Source organism: Macaca thibetana, chromosome 11 (genome assembly GCF_024542745.1).
Source record: "Macaca thibetana thibetana isolate TM-01 chromosome 11, ASM2454274v1, whole genome shotgun sequence".
NCBI lineage: Eukaryota > Metazoa > Chordata > Mammalia > Primates > Cercopithecidae > Macaca > Macaca thibetana.
Window position 1 is genome coordinate 7,384,284 of NC_065588.1, and position 18,251 is coordinate 7,402,534.

At 43.6% G+C, this 18,251-nt stretch overlaps 1 protein-coding gene across 13 annotated transcripts in view; it reads left to right on the forward strand.

Moving 5' to 3' along the window:
* The window catches only part of PEX5 (peroxisomal biogenesis factor 5), a 32,287-nt gene that overhangs the window by 6,593 nt on the left and 7,443 nt on the right, over positions 1-18,251 (forward strand). For 4 of the 13 annotated variants that reach the window (XM_050749525.1, XM_050749523.1, XM_050749526.1 and 1 more), the window contains 11 exons: positions 2,220-2,322; positions 3,251-3,341; positions 3,735-3,845; positions 4,106-4,198; positions 4,941-5,060; positions 8,817-8,960; positions 9,167-9,237; positions 9,614-9,826; positions 10,174-10,339; positions 10,780-10,937; positions 11,105-12,581. In XM_050749525.1, the coding sequence (XP_050605482.1) occupies positions 2,220-2,322; positions 3,251-3,341; positions 3,735-3,845; positions 4,106-4,198; positions 4,941-5,060; positions 8,817-8,960; positions 9,167-9,237; positions 9,614-9,826; positions 10,174-10,339; positions 10,780-10,937; positions 11,105-11,306 (1,472 nt within the window). In that variant the 3' untranslated portion in view covers positions 11,307-12,581. Of the gene's footprint in view, positions 1-2,219; positions 2,323-3,250; positions 3,342-3,734; positions 3,846-4,105; positions 4,199-4,940; positions 5,061-8,816; positions 8,961-9,166; positions 9,238-9,613; positions 9,827-10,173; positions 10,340-10,779; positions 10,938-11,104; positions 12,582-18,251 lie in introns of those variants that run through there. The other 9 variants (XM_050749532.1, XM_050749529.1, XM_050749531.1 and 6 more) reach the window with 5 other exon arrangements.

Genomic DNA, 18,251 nt, shown 5'->3' on the forward strand with positions numbered 1-18,251 from the left:
GTGGATCTGATTTTCTGTAGAAATTTCTCAAAGGTTGTGAAGGCAATGTGTTACTCTTCTGATTCTTTTGGTTATTTGACTCTTTTGTTGGAGTAGGTTCCCAATGCCAAGAAATTCTGGGTCTTGTGGCTAATATGGCCAAATACCAAAATTTGAGGATGGCTTTTCTCAGCTCTGGGATTTTTTTTCCCTAAACTGCCTCATATCTATTGTTAAGTCCTCATGTCTGTTGTAAAAATTCAAAGGTGCTTTGTATTTTTTCTGTTTTTTTTTTTTTTTGTCCTTGAGAGGACCATTTCATAGCAATTTGAAATATTTTCTGTGAATTTGAGGAGCACTTAGGACCAGAATATGCTTTTGTAAAATACTGTAGTTGAGAGTTAGGAGCGATTGGAGAGTTGAGGAGGGAGTAGTTATTTTTCAACAGAATGGAACTAAGAATTTCAACTAAGAATGGAACTAAGGAACTAGGAGATCTTAAAGTCTCTTTGAGTATTAAGCATCTCCTTTCTGTCTCCACACTTGAGGCAACAGTCTCATTGGGGCAAATGGAAGAGAAATGCTTCCTGTAAGAGCTAGTGAGCAGAATCTGCATTGAATTTTTGAGAGTCCTTGAAATGAAGAGACCGGATCTATGGTCAAAAAACGATTGCCAACCATATTTCTTATTACATTATACATTATATATTATATATAAGGTATATGTATAATGTATAATGATGTATGTGTATAATGTCTTATATACATTATAATATATAATGTAATAAGTAGTAATTATTTTTTATAATTAGGGGTATTCTGAGAATCTTGATCCTTTGTTTTTCACATTTGACATTTCATGCTCAGATTTTGAGACTACTTTGTTGACATTATTCAGGCAAAGTCTCAGTTAAAATGGAGTAAAAGTTTTTATACTTTAATACCAAAGGGGTAAGTTGACTTTCTCACTGTTAAAAGCAAGGGCAGTCAGATCTTGAAACTAGGGACAGACTGCTAGTATCAGCTAATACTTTCACAGCCCTGCCCAAATGTCCCTCTTTAATGCAAATTGGAGTTAGTAGGTTCTCAACAAGAGAATGGAGTTCCCCCTTGGGAACTGTCCTTGTCATGGGCCAGGAGGGGGGAATAGCTGGGGAAGATGGTGGCAGACTCACGAGTAAGATTAGTTCTGGACACAGGGCAGAAGGAAAGAACACTGCAGGCTTGTAGCTTCTCTTTGTTTCCTTGTTCTTTAGGGCCTGCAGTCAGTCTCTTTGTTTTTTTTCTGGCCTCAGGATATTAAGGGCAAAGTCCTGGAGGTTGAAAAACAGTTCAGCACCCTCATTGAGTTTGTTGCCTTGATAGGTTTATTCTGATGTTGCAGCAGTCCCCTTCGTCACTAGAGCTTCTGAGACAGTTTCTAGATTTAGACTGAAAAAACATAGCTACTCAAAGATAATCAAAAGTGAGAAAAGTCAGAATAGTGTTTACTTCTGCGGGCTGGGAGACTGAGGTAGCCTGTGAGGGAACTGTAAACATTCTGTGTCTTGATCCGGGTGGTGGTTATGTGAGTGTATTCATATGTGGACGTTAGTTTAGCTGTACACTTACGTTTGGTAGACATTGTATGGTTTCATATTTGTATGTTACATTTCAATTAAAAAATGAAAAAACCCACCAGACATCCATAGGGAAGAGCAGATCCATGTATCTTTCATTCTAGCCTAGCATTCCACTTCTCTGGTTCTCTTGGTAGGCAAATTACAATGAAATAAGGCTCCTTTGGCCGGGATTATGTGAACTCTGGGTAGAGGGAGAACAAACCAGAGGGTTGGTTAAGGAACAGGAGCCCTTCTGTGCTCCCTTCACTCCTTACTGGCTCTCTGCTGTACTTTTGAGGAAAGTGAAGGCCCTTCTGCTTCCTATTTCTTACTGAAATATCTTGTACTTCAAGCAAAAGAGTTTGGTTCTTAATCCTTTCCTGAGCTTCCTTATTTGATCTCCCGTTCCCAACTCTCGGTAAATTTCTGCCCCAGGCTCCTTGAGAATGGGTTGGATATTGAGTTTGTTGAAAATTTAGTAGTATATTCTTTTGACCAGGGGTTTCTGAGGGAGTCAACAGAGCTTTGTCTGCTTTGGTGTGGCTAAGAGGGTCAGTTGAATGTGGACATCTCTTTCTCTTTCCCTGAGCCCACACTCAATGAACCCGTGTGATTTCCCCACCTCTCTGCTCCTTGCAGACCCCTTGTCTGTGTCCCCCGCCCGCTGGGCTGAGGAATATTTGGAGCAATCAGAGGAGAAGCTGTGGCTGGGAGAACCTGAGGGAACAGCCACCGATCGCTGGTGAGTTCAGCTGCCCCTTTCCAAATCCTGTGAAAGGAGTATGGAGAGTTTTCCAGCCTCCTCTAACCTCCTCCATCCACGTTCTCAAACCAACTTACTTTATTACTTAAGATTTCCCGTTGGATTATTACTCCTGTGAATTTATGGTTTAAATGTAGTCAAGGACTGGGTGGTTGTGTGCCTGTACTCGGGAAACTGAGGTAGGAGGATTACTTGGGCCCAGGAGGTCAAGTCTAGCCCGAGCAACATAGTAAGACTTTGTCTTTAAAAAACAAAAAAAGCACATGCATGTGCACACACAGAGCCACACACACATACACATATGTATACATGCATACATATATACATGTATATGTACATGTGTATATATACACATACATGTATACACATACACGTATACATATATACACATGTAGATACATACACATGTATATATGCCTGCACATACACATATACATGCATACACATACATGTATATACATACATGCACATATGTATACACACATGTATATATACATATATACATATCAGCTGTATTTGGGAGGAAGGGAGTTTTCAGGTCATTTTAAAATATATGTATATATGTAAATATATATATTTTTCAAGAATCCTAACTATCCTATATGAAGTTCATAACTACATCTTAAAGCTCATAATTTTACCTTGTTCCCTTCTTAATTTTGAGCCTGCTACTATCCCATCTATATGCAAAGCTATGTTTGGGAAAGGGAGAGGTAAAAGGATGTAGCTAGTACTTTCACACTCCTGCCCAAATGTCCTTCTATAATGCAGATTGGAGTTTGTAGGTTCTCAACAGAAGAATGGAGTTCCCCCATAGGAACTGTCATTGTCATGGGCTAGGAGTGGGGAGTCGCACGGGGAAGGTGATGGCAGACTGATGTGTAAAATTAGTTCTTACCCGTTCCAGGTATGACGAATATCATTCTGAGGAGGATCTGCAGCACACGGCCAGTGACTTTGTGGCCAAAGTGGATGACCCCAAATTGGCTAATTCTGAGGTGAGCCACATCCCTCTGCTGCTTTGCCCAGCAGAGCTGGTTTTGGAAGGCAAGAATCTCGCTTCCCTTACCCCAGTTTAAAGAGAAGGAGAAGAGATCCTGGGTCTCCTCCTTCCTGTCTGTAGAGCAGAGACTTAAGATCCTGCCTCTTCCTGCTAGTGTTCGTTCCCTCAACTCCTTGCCTCCTAACTCTTGTTTCTGATGCCTTTTCACGTCTTTAGAGCCAGAATCCCTTTCTTTTTGCTCTCTACTTCTTTTAGCGTCTTTAGCATATCTTGTCTGCAGCTAGAGATGGTCAGGGGAGGGGTGAGTACAGGCTCCTCTTGGGCATGATTGAGAGTGCACACCTGGAAGTCCTTTCCCAAGTGGCCTGTGTGTGTCTCTGTGCCCCAGTTCCTGAAATTCGTGCGGCAGATTGGCGAAGGGCAGGTGTCCCTGGAGTCCGGTGCAGGGTCGGGCCGAGCTCAGGCAGAACAGTGGGCAGCAGAGTTTATACAGCAGCAGGTAGGACATTGTCACTTTCCAGTCCCACTTCAGAGCCAGCTGATGGCCCAGGCCATGGGTTCAGTGGTCAGTGGTCCCCGATGGGGAAGGATGAGGCCAGCTTGTCTTGATAGCACCCAGGTCCCAAGTGGGTGGGAAAGAGATTCTGAGAATGGTTTTCTCAGAAGTACCCAGGTTGGTGGTGTTTAGTGGGTATTTAGTGTGTGTCTGAAGGGTGGAAAGTTGGTGGTAGTGGTACTGACCATCTTTTTTTGTCACAGGGCACATCAGATGCCTGGGTTGACCAGTTCACAAGACCAGTAAACACATCTGCCCTTGATATGGAGTTTGAACGAGCCAAGTCAGCTATAGAGGTGAGAGCAGATAGTGCAGGAGGAGGCAACCCGAAAGAAAACACTCCTTGGAGTGAGTGGGTGTCTTGGAGTGAGTGGGTGCCTTGGAGTGAGTGGTTGCCTTGGAGTGAGTGGGTGTATGAACATCAAAGATGGTGCAAACTGTCCTGGATCATCTGTGTCAGAGTTGCTTGGGGATGGGGTGGGTGCTGTTCAAAAATGCAGATTTCTGGGCCACACATGGTGGCTCATGCCTATAATCTCAGCACTTTGGGAGCCTGAGGTGGGTGGATGACCTGAGGTTAGGAGTTTGAGACCAGCCTCAACAACATGGAGAAACCCCATGTCTCTACTAAAAATACAAAATTTGCGTGGTGTGGTGGCGCATGCCTGTAATCCCAGCTACTTGGGAGGCTGAGGCAGGATAATCGCTTGAACCTGGGAGTTGGAGGTTGCAACGAGATGAGATCATGCCGTTGCACTCTAGCCTGGGCAACAAGAGCAAAACTCTGTCTCAAACAAAAAAGTAAACAAAACAAAACAAAACTAAACTACAGATTTCTGGCCATCACCCCAGACTACTAAATAAGTATCTGGGGATAGGATCCGGCCATCTGCATTTTTAAAAAGTTATTCACATGATTCTTAACCATGTTGAAATTCAAGAACTGCTGCCTTAGGGAATCAGTCCCAGCAGAGCTGAGAGTGGGGTGGGGTGGTCATGATGGATCTCCGTTTTCTATCCGCCTTCCCTTCCTTACAGTCTGATGTCGATTTCTGGGACAAGTTGCAGGCAGAGTTGGAGGAGATGGCAAAACGGGATGCTGAGGCTCACCCCTGGCTTTCTGACTATGATGACCTCACGTCAGCTACCTATGATAAGGTAAGGTAAAAACTCTTAGTTTTTCAGGTTCCAGAACTTCCTTCTTTTTAATATGTTTCCTTTAATCCTGAATTTGAAGGGTGCTTTTAAGTATTTTCTTGAGTCCCTTTCCATGAAAAGAAGTCTGAATCATTCCCTTGCCCTTCCTCTTCAGTGATTGAGTATATACTTTATTCTTGGGATATAGATGTTATTGAGACTACCTTTGTCAATAACGACAATCCAGTACACAACACCTGTGAAGGAGGTTTGCACTTGCTTGCCGCATTAAGAGCACAGAGGAAGTAGCTGTGCTTGGAGGTCAGATTGGGAGCTTTTTGAGAAGACTGCTGACTCCTTTGGTGGGGAGTGTTAGTGGGCAGACTATCCCTTTGCCTCCACATCTTACTATCTGTTTACTTTTTAAACTCACACGTTCATTTTAAGTTCTTATCTTTTATAGGTACTAGCCACTTGCCCTAATTTAGGGTTTTCAAATAATTTATATTAAATAACTTAAATATTAGGGAAATTTCCTACTAGTATGAAAGATGATTGCATTTTGCATATGGTGCTGTTGACTTAGAAGCATATGTTACTTCTGGGGTCTTGCTAAAAAACAAATCTACCTGTGGGTTGTAGGATATTTGGGGATGTGTTTAATAACTGAACTCCTGAGTTAAAGCATGAAGAGGGGAAAGAGTCACTCGGTTTTTAAAAAAGGCAAAACAGGAACTGGGGAGGTGAGTAGTGATGTCTTTTTCTCAGTTCAGATATGGCTGGGAAAGTATTCTGGGGCTGGAACCAGGGCCTGAGATGCAAACTAGGGTGCTGGAGATGGATCTTGATGTAATAAGGGAGCTATGCAAAGACGGGAAGATGCAGTTCAGAAAAAGGCTAGGGTTTGAGAGCCAGTGAAGAACAGTATTAGGAAAAATATGATTGTGTTTATTATTCCAGTCTGATCTGGATTTTTCTAACTATCCTGTGTGATATAAGGGAAAAGATAGCTGGGACCTTACCATATATTTCACCAATCTATGAGTTAATTGTATATAATTTTGATAAGGAAGAACTGAAGGAAATGTAGATAACACTTTTGTTATTATTTTGTATTAACAATTTGATAAGTCATGTAGGGCCCATCAACTTATAAATGGAAATTTATATATTTATGTAAAAATGTCCATGCTTTTGATACATATAGACGTAATACTAGTTTTGTATGAGCAGCATTTTCTTTTATCATTTATTACTCTCATATTTATGACATGCTGGCGAGAATACATTTTGTAATTAAAAACTTTAAAAGTATGTTTGTGGATTCTTGAGCCCTACTTGATATCATTGATACTTTGGGATATTGCAAAATTAGGACAAAAACACTTGCGTCAATGTTCCTCAAAAAAGTGATGTAGTAAGCAATTCCGACAGTATCTGGCTTTAAGCTAATATTAAATTCCTTGTCAATAGCACTTTTTAAAAACAAAATGAATTTGACTCTTGATTGTTAGATAAATTCATGGGTCTCTTTGAATGTACTGTTTGTTTATTGATAGCCCTTAAATTTTCAGAGGCAATTGACATTGCAGCCCAGGCAGATACTAATATACTATTATGAGAAAAGAGAAGTATGTGATGGGACAAACTCTTTGTAGTGATCATTTGTGCAGTTTGATCCTATGATATTTTGGAGCAGACCAGACCATGTATCAGATAAAATTAATGACGTGGGTTTGGCTTTTCAGGATGTAACGGTGAAGCCAAGCTTATCCTGTGTTCTGTGGGTTTTTGATGTATCCTCCAGAGTACTCTTTTTCCATCATCTCTGCAAATATTCTAATTTTGGAGAATTCCTCTTTGATCAGCAATTGATGAGACTTCAACGAGGATAGATAATATGGATGAGAGGAAACTTAGAGAATCCTGTGGTTGCAAGATGGTGTCTTTGGGTTGTTGTGTTATCTAATGAAGACACCTGAAGAGCATTCACATCACTCCTGGCTGTCATATACAGGCCATTATATCTTAAGGAGGTAGCCAGAGCAATGAGGATAATAGCTATTTACACATAGGAGCTTAATCTTTTTGGTAAGGCATTGGTGAAGATTCTCATTTGGTGTCCTCTGTAGCTCTGATAGGCAGGAATTACTTTTATTAGGAAATTGCATTATAGATGACAGTAATCTCTGTTTTCTGTAGAGTGGCTTAAAACACACATAGTAATGATGAACAATAGTTGAGATTGAATGCGGAAGGATTTGTTTTATTGAACTGTAACAGTCTAGGGCAAGGGCCAGCAAACTGCTTCTGGAATAAATCTTTATGTTTTTAATGATTCACTAGCTGAGGATGGTTTTAACATTTTTAAATGGTTGGAGAAAATCAAAAGAAGAGTAATACTTTGTGACAAGTGAAAATTATATAAAATTCAAATTTTAGTGTCCATAAATAAAATGTTATTGGAAGACAGCCGTGCTCATTTGTTTACTTATGTCTGGCTGCTTTCACACAACAACAGTAGAGTTGAGTAGTTGCAGCAGATCCACAAAGCCTGAAATATTTATTATCTGGCCCTTCGCAGAAAAAGTTTGCTGATCACTGAACTAGGGTCATTTTCTGCCTTCTGAGTTTTTATATTTTACAGAGATGTCCAAAAACACACTTGTTTTCAATATAAATTACTTTCTATACATTTATCTCAAATCGACTGTAGCATATCTCTCTTCTTAAACACAGGATAAATAATTTTGTGACAAATAATTTGCACCTGATCATGACTTAGAACTTTGCTGGTAAGATTTAAGTGTTTTTCATTCTTTATCATTTTCACAATAACAATGAAAAAGGGCCTCATGTCTTTATTTTGTACAGTTTTATCTGAATGTATTCTTAACTGCATTTAGAAAGACCTCCACCTGGCATTTTGCATCTTGTTTTCATTCTGGTGTATTATTCTGTGATGGTAACCATTTACTCTCCAAAAAGGGACTTTTTATTTGCATGTCCCAAATTTTGCAACTTACTAGTGACCTCCCCTTTACCTTATTTCTTCTCTGCCTAGTGTAAAATGCTAGTTGACAAAGCTTTGCAGATAGTATTGGAACTCTTCTCTAAAGTGAGAAATCCTCAGCTGGAGGAGAACGGTGTCTTTCTGAAGTATTCTCTGCCATCTAGATTTTGGGATCCAGGTTTTGCTTACTGTCAGACACAGATTAATATTCATAATTATTAAGAATGAAATTGGGGAGTAAATTAACAATTTCAAAATGCTTGAACATGTTTCATCTAGTGGGCATGTGGAACGACTGTGAGCTAAGGAGGAGTTATATTTGAATGGCAGGGCTCCAAACAACATTTCCTTTATACACTAATTATTGAAGGATAACAAGAAACGCACTTTGAATAGCTAGAGACACTTTATCTCATTACTATAAGCAGATCCTGTTGAGATGTTCTGCCTGATGGTGAGAAATCAAGGTGTGGGAATGCAAGCCTGTGATGACTTCCTAAAATAAACTTATTTCCAGTGTGGATGAGTTTGTAGACTTGACTAGCTTCCCAGGTGTCATGAACAGGAGGTGGCAGCATGAGCCTGATACCAAATGATTTTACTTTGTCATACATGATCTTTATAATATGGAGAATTTGCCAGCAATTAATTCAGGAACCTGTTTGGAGGCCCTCAGCTTCTCCGCCTGTTGGTTGTCATCCTCGCAACCCTGCTGTTCTGACTGTGCCAACTCTCAGTCCGTCTCTCACGTGCTTTTCTTGTAGGGGTACCAGTTTGAGGAGGAGAACCCCTTGCGTGATCACCCTCAGCCTTTTGAAGAAGGGCTGCGGCGCCTTCAGGAGGGGGACCTGCCAAATGCTGTGCTGCTTTTTGAGGCAGCTGTGCAGCAGGATCCTAAGCACATGGAAGTGAGTGACTCCATATTCTGATTTCTGACTAGAGACTGCTTCCTCCATCTTGAGAAAGGCCCCAAGGAGGTAGTGCAGATGGGTTAGGGCCTGGGTGGTGGCCTAGGATAAGGGCTTGAGAGCGAGATGGTGAGTGGGAGAAGCCAGGGGGAAGGGCGAATGGAGAGGTGAATATGGGGTGATGGAATCTGTCAACTTCCCTCTAGGCTTGGCAGTATCTGGGTACCACCCAGGCAGAGAATGAGCAAGAACTATTAGCCATCAGTGCGTTGCGGAGGTGAGTACACCGAAAGGTGTGGGTGACGTGCTTCCAAGTCTCTGCATATAACCTTTTGAATGACAGAAGTGCAGACCTGGATCCTTGTCTGCTTTCTGGGTGCTATCGAGAGTGTTTTCTCATGCTGAAACTGAGGGTTGGAGTGAATTCCATTCCTTCATCGGCTTTTGACTTTATTTGAAGGGCTCTGGTTGGTTCCTTGGCTGCTAAAACTTTCCCCTTAGATCTGTAACTTTTTTATTAACTCATGTCAGAGGAGTCACAGGTGAGGGAGGCCATTGTGACTCTGCAGTTCAAAGCTTGGCTTGGATCCCAGGGTGCTCACGTGTGCCAGTGTCATTGCGGATATCAAGTCTGCCCATCCCTGATCAAACAGGTGTCTGGAGCTAAAGCCAGATAACCAGACAGCACTGATGGCTCTGGCCGTGAGCTTCACCAATGAGTCCCTGCAGCGACAGGCCTGTGAAACCCTACGAGACTGGCTGCGGTACACACCAGCCTATGCCCATCTGGTGACACCTGCAGAAGAAGGGGCTGGTGGGGCAGGACTGGGCCCCAGCAAGCGTATCCTGGGGTCTCTGTTGTCTGAGTGAGTATGAGGGGTTCCTAGGATGAGGAATTACAGTAACCTAAGTCCCAGTAGGAGGGTGGAGGGTGACCTTGATTTTGGAAGTTTGGATAGATTGAGACTGAAGGGTCCTGAGAGTGGGATAGGAAACCTAGGATCACCTTGAAGGAGGTCTGAATTCTACAGTTCAGTGCTAGGATGAAATAGAAAAACAGGCTTCTACATTGGACTTTGAGAGTAGAAGGGATGACTGATAGATTGATGAATGTTGGGGATATGATTGATCAATGAAGGAATTAATTTGGGGGGATGGGAATAGAGACATTCATCTACCTACTTTTTTTGTGCTTCTTTTCCTTTTCATCCAGCTCCCTGTTTCTTGAAGTGAAAGAGCTCTTCCTGGCAGCTGTGCGGCTGGACCCTACCTCCATTGACCCTGATGTGCAGTGTGGCTTGGGAGTCCTTTTCAACCTGAGTGGGGAGTATGACAAAGCCGTGGACTGCTTCACAGCTGCCCTCAGCGTTCGTCCCAATGTGAGCCCGGGGAGGAATGGAAATGGGACATGATTCTGTACCTTATTGAAGAGCCATTTGTTGGGAAGCTGAGTGTGATGGCGCATGCCTGTAGTCCCAGCTACTTGGGAGCCGAAGTGGGAGAATCAAGGCCCTGCCCACCCCCACAAAAAAAGAATAATTTGTTCAGACTTTTGGAGTCTTGGGGTATTTCATTCCAGTGTTCTATGTACTGACTGCCTTCGGAGGGTTGGGAAAAGAAGGGTGGGAGTGTAGAGTCATCTGGACATAAGACAGTCTGCATAGGGTGAGAGGGGCTACATTGTAGCCACACAGTGAACTGTTCAGAATGGAATGGGATGAAACATGTTAGCTAAACAGAATAGTGAAACAGGTGGAGTGAAGGGCAGAATTTGATCTGAGTCAAGCTGTTCCCATCCCTTCTGCCTCTCTATTCCCAGGACTATTTGCTGTGGAATAAGCTAGGGGCCACCCTGGCCAATGGAAACCAGAGTGAAGAAGCAGTTGCTGCTTACCGCCGGGCCCTCGAGCTCCAGCCTGGCTATATCCGGTCCCGCTATAACCTGGGCATCAGCTGCATCAACCTTGGGGCTCACCGGTGAGAGTATCTATTGAGAAATGAATGAATGAGCTTTTTCTCCCTGCCTTTGGCCCTAGCTCCTTATTCTCAGATCCTGTTTGACTAACCAGCCCTAGCTGCTAGGTGACCTGCTTCCTTCCATTGTTGTTCAGCTTAATAGCTCTCATTCCTCTTCTTCCTTACAGGGAGGCTGTGGAGCACTTTCTGGAGGCCCTGAACATGCAGAGGAAAAGCCGCGGCCCCCGGGGTGAAGGAGGCGCCATGTCGGAGAACATCTGGAGCACCCTGCGTTTGGCGTTGTCTATGTTAGGCCAGAGCGATGCCTATGGGGCAGCTGACGCACGGGATCTGTCCACCCTCCTAACTATGTTTGGCCTGCCCCAGTGACAGTGGGATGGGCTGCCCTGTGAGTGTCCACCTGGAGGGATCCCTGCTTTGGATGTGATTCCCTCTCCCCAAATGGGCCTACCAAGGGGGTGGGCTGATGACCATAAGCGGTACGGCCTTTCAGGAGCTGCCTCAACGTAGGGGTGGGTAGTCTGTGTTCTAGTTCCTACATAATTGTAGGGAAATGAGCTGTGTTATCTCTGAGTCCCTTGGTAATTCAAGGGCTGTACATCCAGCTACAGATCTCTCTGCTCATCATGCCATTTCTTGGTGCTGCTTTTTGGGTAGGACCCAACGATTTAGGGTAACTGTTATCATCAGCTGCCATTTCTAATAGGGTCTACCACATTTGTAATGTCTGTCCTTTCCCCCACTTTTACTGGGAATTGATAGTAGTCCAGCTTCCTTGGGCAGTGGAAGTAGGAGGTTCATCTGCTGTGCGCCTCTAATGTCTGTCTGGATGGGATGTGTTAGGAGTTGGCCTGTTTGGTTGAATTGTTGATTTGGTTGAGCACAGCTGAGTTTTGGTGGGAGTGCTCATAGTTCTGTCATTCTGGGACCTCTCCTGGCTGAGCTCTGATTCCCTGTGAGCACGGTGCTGATGCAATAGTCCTGTGTCATCACTGCTGCGGTCCTCAGGAGCTGCCAGGGCCAGTTGCTACAGAGTGTCTGAGTGTGTGGTGTAGGAGGAAGGTTCCCTTGTGAAATGAGGCTGGGTGGGAGCGGGGAGGGACTAGATCAGAAGAGATCAAGAGCTCTGTTCTGGAACGTTGGTGGGAGGACAGAGCCAGTGGGAAGGGGGTGTGGTGAGTGCGGCAGTCCCTCCTCCTCTTAGAAGTACCTGTGAATGGGAATTGAGCTAACTCTTCTAGAAAGTTGGTTCAGAAATTGCGATCTTGCCAGATTTCTAGCAAAAAGGTTCAGTGTTACCATAAGCCTTTGCTGTACTTCTTGAAATGTTTCTAGGGGAGAGCATTGGAAAATCCCCTTCCCCCATCTTATCTCCGGAAGGTGAAGATTGAAGGAAGATGAGGGAGCAGCTTGGATTCTTCTCAATTGTCCCCTGCATGGGGAGATCCACTAACCCCCGGAAATGACTGCTAAACCTCTTGCCTTGTCTTCAGTAGCTAATGATCAGAGAGATTTTTTTTTTAAAACTACCATGGTCCCAAGATTCCATCCTGAAATTTATTTTTCTTTGTATGAATATGTGTAAATGATTTAAAAATAAAACTGTAAAATATTTGTACGAAGAATAAATGGAACTGATGTGGGTATGAGTTCTGCTGGCCGTGAAGTGGGGTGGCAGGAGGTGAGCTGGCGTTTGGAGGACTGGGATTCAATGGTTTTTGTCTTTGAAATTCTCATTGGTATATTGGTTACCCGCTCATCCCTCTAAAAGTGATAGAGCACAGGGGACAGGCTCCTGTTCTGTCGGCTAGCAGGAGAAAGAGATGTCGATAATCATGAACTTTTACTCCTGTTACTACTACAAAGGAAAGTGTGCAGTGCCATATGATTGTCAGGTCATTCTGTATGATGAATTACATGGAAGGATTTTGATAGTAGTTTTTCAACGCTTTGGGTTTCTAAAGGTTTTCATCTGGCTCTGCCTGCCTTTATCGGGAACTGTATCAAGTGCCATATCAAGATGGGTATTTATCCTGAGGAAAAATTTTAAAATATATACAAATATTTATACTTGGAGATAGATGTCTATGGCCACATTAGACATGGAAAAAAGTTTTTTTTTTTTTTTTTTTGAGATGGAGTTTCACTCTTTTTGCCCGAGCTGGAGTGCAGTGGCGTGATCTCGGCTCACTGCAGCCTCTGCCTCCCAGGTTCAAGCAATTCTCCTACCTCAGCCTCCTAAGTAGATGGGATTACAGGCATGCACCACCACGCCCAGCTAATTTTGTATTTTTAGTAGAGACGGGGTTTCATCATGTTGGTCAGGCTGGTCTCGAACGCCTGTCCTCAGGCAATCCACCCACCTTGGCCTCCCAAAGTGCTGGGATTACAGATGTGAGCCACCGCGCCTGGCCAAAAAAGGTCTAACTTTTAAATTTATTTAAAAAGTTTTTCAAATAGAGACTAGATCTCACTGTGTTGAACAGGCTGGTCTTGAACTCCTGGCCTCAAGGAATCCTCCTGCCTCAGCCTCCCAAAGTTCTGGGATCACAGGGATGAGCACCATACTTGACCAAAGTCTAATTTTTTTTTTCCAGTTGGCTCAAAAGCTGCCAAAAAAAAAAAACCCAAAAACCCAAAAACAAAAGAAAACAGGTCTAAAACACAACTGGGTAAGTAAATTGTCCAGACAGTGAAATATAGCTATTGCTATTTAATCATTTATGGAATAATTTCCAGTGACAAATAGATGCTAACAATATAGTGAGAAAAATGGTTAGTCAATTATTTACAGATCGTCTCAAGAAAAAAATGCATTGAAAAGACAATAGGGAACTATCTCAATGTGCTAAAAGTGGGGAGATCATACTTCTCTGTAATTCTCAAATTTTCTTGGTGCATGTGGTACTTTTCTAGAGGAGAAAATTAAACACCTGGGGGAGGGGAGCAGGAAGCTGTGATGGCACCTGTAGCCACCTGGGTGATCATGAGGCAGCTAGTGTCTTGGGCTCTGCAGGGTGGTGGTGCAAAGACCCAGGCGGGAAGTGGGCTGGGCAGGTGGAGGAGCAGTTTCCACCCTACACAGGTGCAGGACATGACAAAGTCTGGCTGTGTAAATGACTTAAGAATTAAGCTAACACTTGGTTTAAGCCAAGTCTCCAGGTTTGTCTGCTTCACCTGATTTTGGTAGCATTAATGTGTCCAAGAGGATGCTTTTCTTGCATGGCTTGTGCCAGGTACATCTTTTGAATCCAGTAAAATTTAGCCAACATTTGCTGACCCCCTACCATATGCCAAGCACCAGTTCCAGGCACCAGGGCTATGATTCACAAAGCAGATGAGATCCCTGCTCTTGGGGCTAACATACTTGTTGGAGAAGAGACAGTACACAAGTAAGACAATTTCAGTTCTAAGTGCTCTGAAGAAACAAAAATGTCACTGTGTACTAGAGAGTGAAGGGGAGGGTTAGTGGTGGCAACATTAGGGTGGTGAGGAAAGGCCTTTCACATGAGGTTATCTGCGTGATTGGTAGGAGCCAGCCCTGGAGAGTTTCGATGGAAAAGGAGTCCAGGTCCTGGGAGCAAAGGCTCTGATCTGTACATTCCAACAGAAAGCACAGAAGCTGCAGCAGACCTGAACACTCCCCCACCCCACCCTCCCGCTCACAGCCAAGCCGCTTCAGCAAGTGGGCCGTGCACACTGCCTCCACTCAAGGCCATTTCATTCACGTCTTCTCCCACAGTACCGTTCCCTGCACTCACCAATGCAACTGCTTTGCCAAGGTCACCTGACTTCACAGATAGCCAAAGCAGATGGACACATTGATCTCTGATCTTGACCGTACTGTGAGCTCTGCCACACCTGGTTAGGCAGGTCGTGCACTGCGTATTACTATGCCGTTAATATCCATCTGCCGATCTGCAGTGTTGTACAGTTCACAATCTATATGGCTGTACTCTGGTTCCGCATTGATGAACACCCTGCTTTAAGTCTCCTCCCCTGCTTCTGTTATTTCTTGTCTCATGGTTCTTCTTCTTCTCAGTCTCCCTTATGTGTCTCTATCTGCTGCTTAATGTTGATCTTCCTCAGGGCTGTTCTTGCCTTGCTTTCCTTGCTTTGCAGGATCCTGTGGTGCCCTCGTCCACACCTGTGGCATAACTACCATGTAAATGTTGATGACAGTCTCACCTAGATCTCACCCCAGGCCTTAGAAACGTGGCACAGCTCCTATGTTCTGTCTTCTCCACTTGGATGTTCCCTAGGTACCTTAAATTCAACAAATTCAAAATAGGAATTTCCTTCCAAAAATCTGCGCCTTGTTTTGTAGACTTGCAGGCACATGAGGAGAAAGTAGTGAGTGGATCTGGACTCCTTGTTCTCCCGTAATACTCCCTTAGTCCCCAGTCCTGCAGGGTCTACCTCCTCGCTATAGGTCACAGAGGTCCTCCCATCTCTGCGCCTTTGTTAGTACTTTTGTTCAGGGGTTCATCCTCTTTCTTGGTTTGCTGTGATAGCTTCTTTTTTTTTTTTTCTCATTTCATTTGCCATCCATTCCTCATCACTGAAAATAATGTTCTTAGACATGACGTGTTATCTCTTACCTCTGACGTCTCACTATCGTGCATGACAGGTAAAAGTTTAATCAGTGCTGCTGAGTGAACTGAATGCATTCTAGAACTGTGGGTAGAAGAATCAGGAAATGCCAAGGGAGCTGATCCGTGTGTGGAGATGTTTTGATTCTCTCCTAGTTGGAGAAGATGAATTGAAATTCTTGATCACTGTGCCTCCCCAAGGGGAAGTGCCCTGAGACAAAGGTACAGGTGGATACTTTTCTGGAGGGCTCCGCCTAGAGAGGGCACAGTTAAGGGGGTGCTCCCCTTCAGAACAAAGCCAAGGAATGAGCCAGGAACCCCATTCAACTGCTCTTGGTATGGAAGGGAGAACACTGCTCCTGGAGAGGGACTTCTGCAGGGGTGGGGGTGTGCGTCCTGCCCAGAGGCTCCTCAGTGCCCAGGGCCTGGGGTTCAGCAGTTATGTGGAGTGGGAAGGAGCTCTTTGCAAGGAAGCTGTGGCTTTGGAGACTAAGGCTATGCAGCTTGTAACAGAGCTTCTGAGTCCTTACTAAGAAGACTCATACTAGTGTCAGGAGAGAGCAGCATAATGAGAGTGATGGTGGGAGGGACCACCTTGGGTATGACTGATTAGTGATTGCCTTGACCACACTGGCATTGCAGAGGCCACAGACATCTGGATGAGATGCTCTCTGGTGTCTGAGGTGCCACACCTTTGTTGGTCCTGCTTTCATTTGCACAGACTGGGAAGAAGGAGAGTATTGGAGCAGAACTCAACTATGGCCCATGGCCAATTAAGAGAATCAGAAGAGAACTTCAGCACACAACACCACCACCACCCACACAGACACACACACACACACACACACACACACACACAGAGGAATTCTCAAGAAAATGCCAGTAGAGCACAAATGACTTCTTAGAATGAATAAATAGGATTTTCTAATTAAAAATGCAATAAGTAAGTAGAAAAAGAGAATGATCACTCTTGAGAACCAAATGAATGAGGTTGGGAGCGGTGGCTCATGCCTGTAATCCCAGCACTTTGGGAGACCGAGGTGGGTGGATCACCTGAGATCAGGAGTTCGAGACCAGCCTGACCAACGTGGTGAAAACCCGTCTCTATTAAAAAAACAAAAATTAGCTGGACGTGTTAGCGCGTGTCTGTAATCCCAGCTACTCAGGAGGCTGAGGCAGGAGAATTACTTGAACCCAGGAGGCGGCGGTTGCAGTGAGCCGAGATCGTGCCATTGCACTCCAGCCTGGGGGACAGGGCAAGACTCTGTCTCAAAAAAACAAAACAAGACAAAAACCCAGAAAATGCTCCTGAGCTCAAGCCTCCATTGAAAACCTGTACTGAATCCCATATAGACTAATAAGAGAAAGAGGGCTCCCTTGTGTCAGTTGGGATGATAGGGTTCTGGAATTGTAGAGGCTGTGTAGAGGCAGTTAATCCTCAGAGCAAGAGGAGCATTATTACCATAGTAGATGGTAAGGTTGGAATAGGAACGACGGGCCCTTGATCCACGTGAACGTATTTGTCATGGCTAATCAACCCTGTTCTTCCTCAGAGCAAGAGAGATGGACAGCCAATGAAGGCATGGCAAAAGGCTAATGTCAGCCCCTACAATGGAATCACCTTTGCCCAGGTTCCAGATCTGAATTAGTTATTAATTGAAGAGAAGGGCAAGTCTCTTTCAAAAAGAACCATGTGATACCACATACAAGTATATTCAATACATATTCTCCAAATCTCTCAAAGGACCTACCGCCAAATACTAGAATTATCATGTACTAGGGAAGGGAGAATACCCAGATCTTCAAGGCATCTAATGACCCTCGGTCATAACTATGACCTAGCTTGACATAGTGCAGAGTGAATGGAGTCCAGGCCCAGGGGTTTCTCATAGTAGGTCTAATGTGGTCGTTTCTCTCCATATTTAGCCTTTCCTAATACAATTCGTTATTATTACTAATGGCAGCACCCTTTTTCCATTTCCCAGCCTGGAAACTCTAGTTCTGAAATTTTTCTTCACTCCCATATCCCATCAGTCACTGAATTATAACTAAGCCTTTTTATTCATTGTTTAAAACTATGTAACATTTAATAATACTGAGAATACACTTAACATGTAATTTATAAAGCGCAAAAATGAGGTTCTTTCAGCGTATGCTTCCCTATAACAATAATGCATTTGTTTTTGAGCTTTCTCAAAATGGTAACTTTTTGTTTTACATTCTTGGGACTTGCTTTTATTCATCTAGCATTACATTGCAAAGACTCATTCATATTTTAGTGTACAGCTGCTGTCCACTAAGATACCACAAATAATTTGTTCATTCTTCTGTTAACATTTAGGTTGTTTCCACTGTTCTCTGTAAAGAACAAATTGGGAATATTCATGTAATTGTCTCCTAGTGCACATATGCAAGCATTTTGGGGTATATACCAAGGAGTAGAATTGTTGAGTCGGGTGCATACCAATTGTTAGGTATATGCCAATGGGTAGAATTCTTGTGAATAATTTAGGGTAGGTACACTATTTAATACAGGGTAATGTTGAACTGTTTTTAAAGTGAGCGCCACTTTCCATCCCCATCATAAATGTATAAGAATTCCCACTGCTCTATATCTTTCCTGTGCTTAGTACTGTTGAACTCCAACTTGTTCTATAATTTGGAATTGTTAGACATTAATTTTTCCCTTCTAGTGACTTTAAAATGGTATTCCGTTGTGATT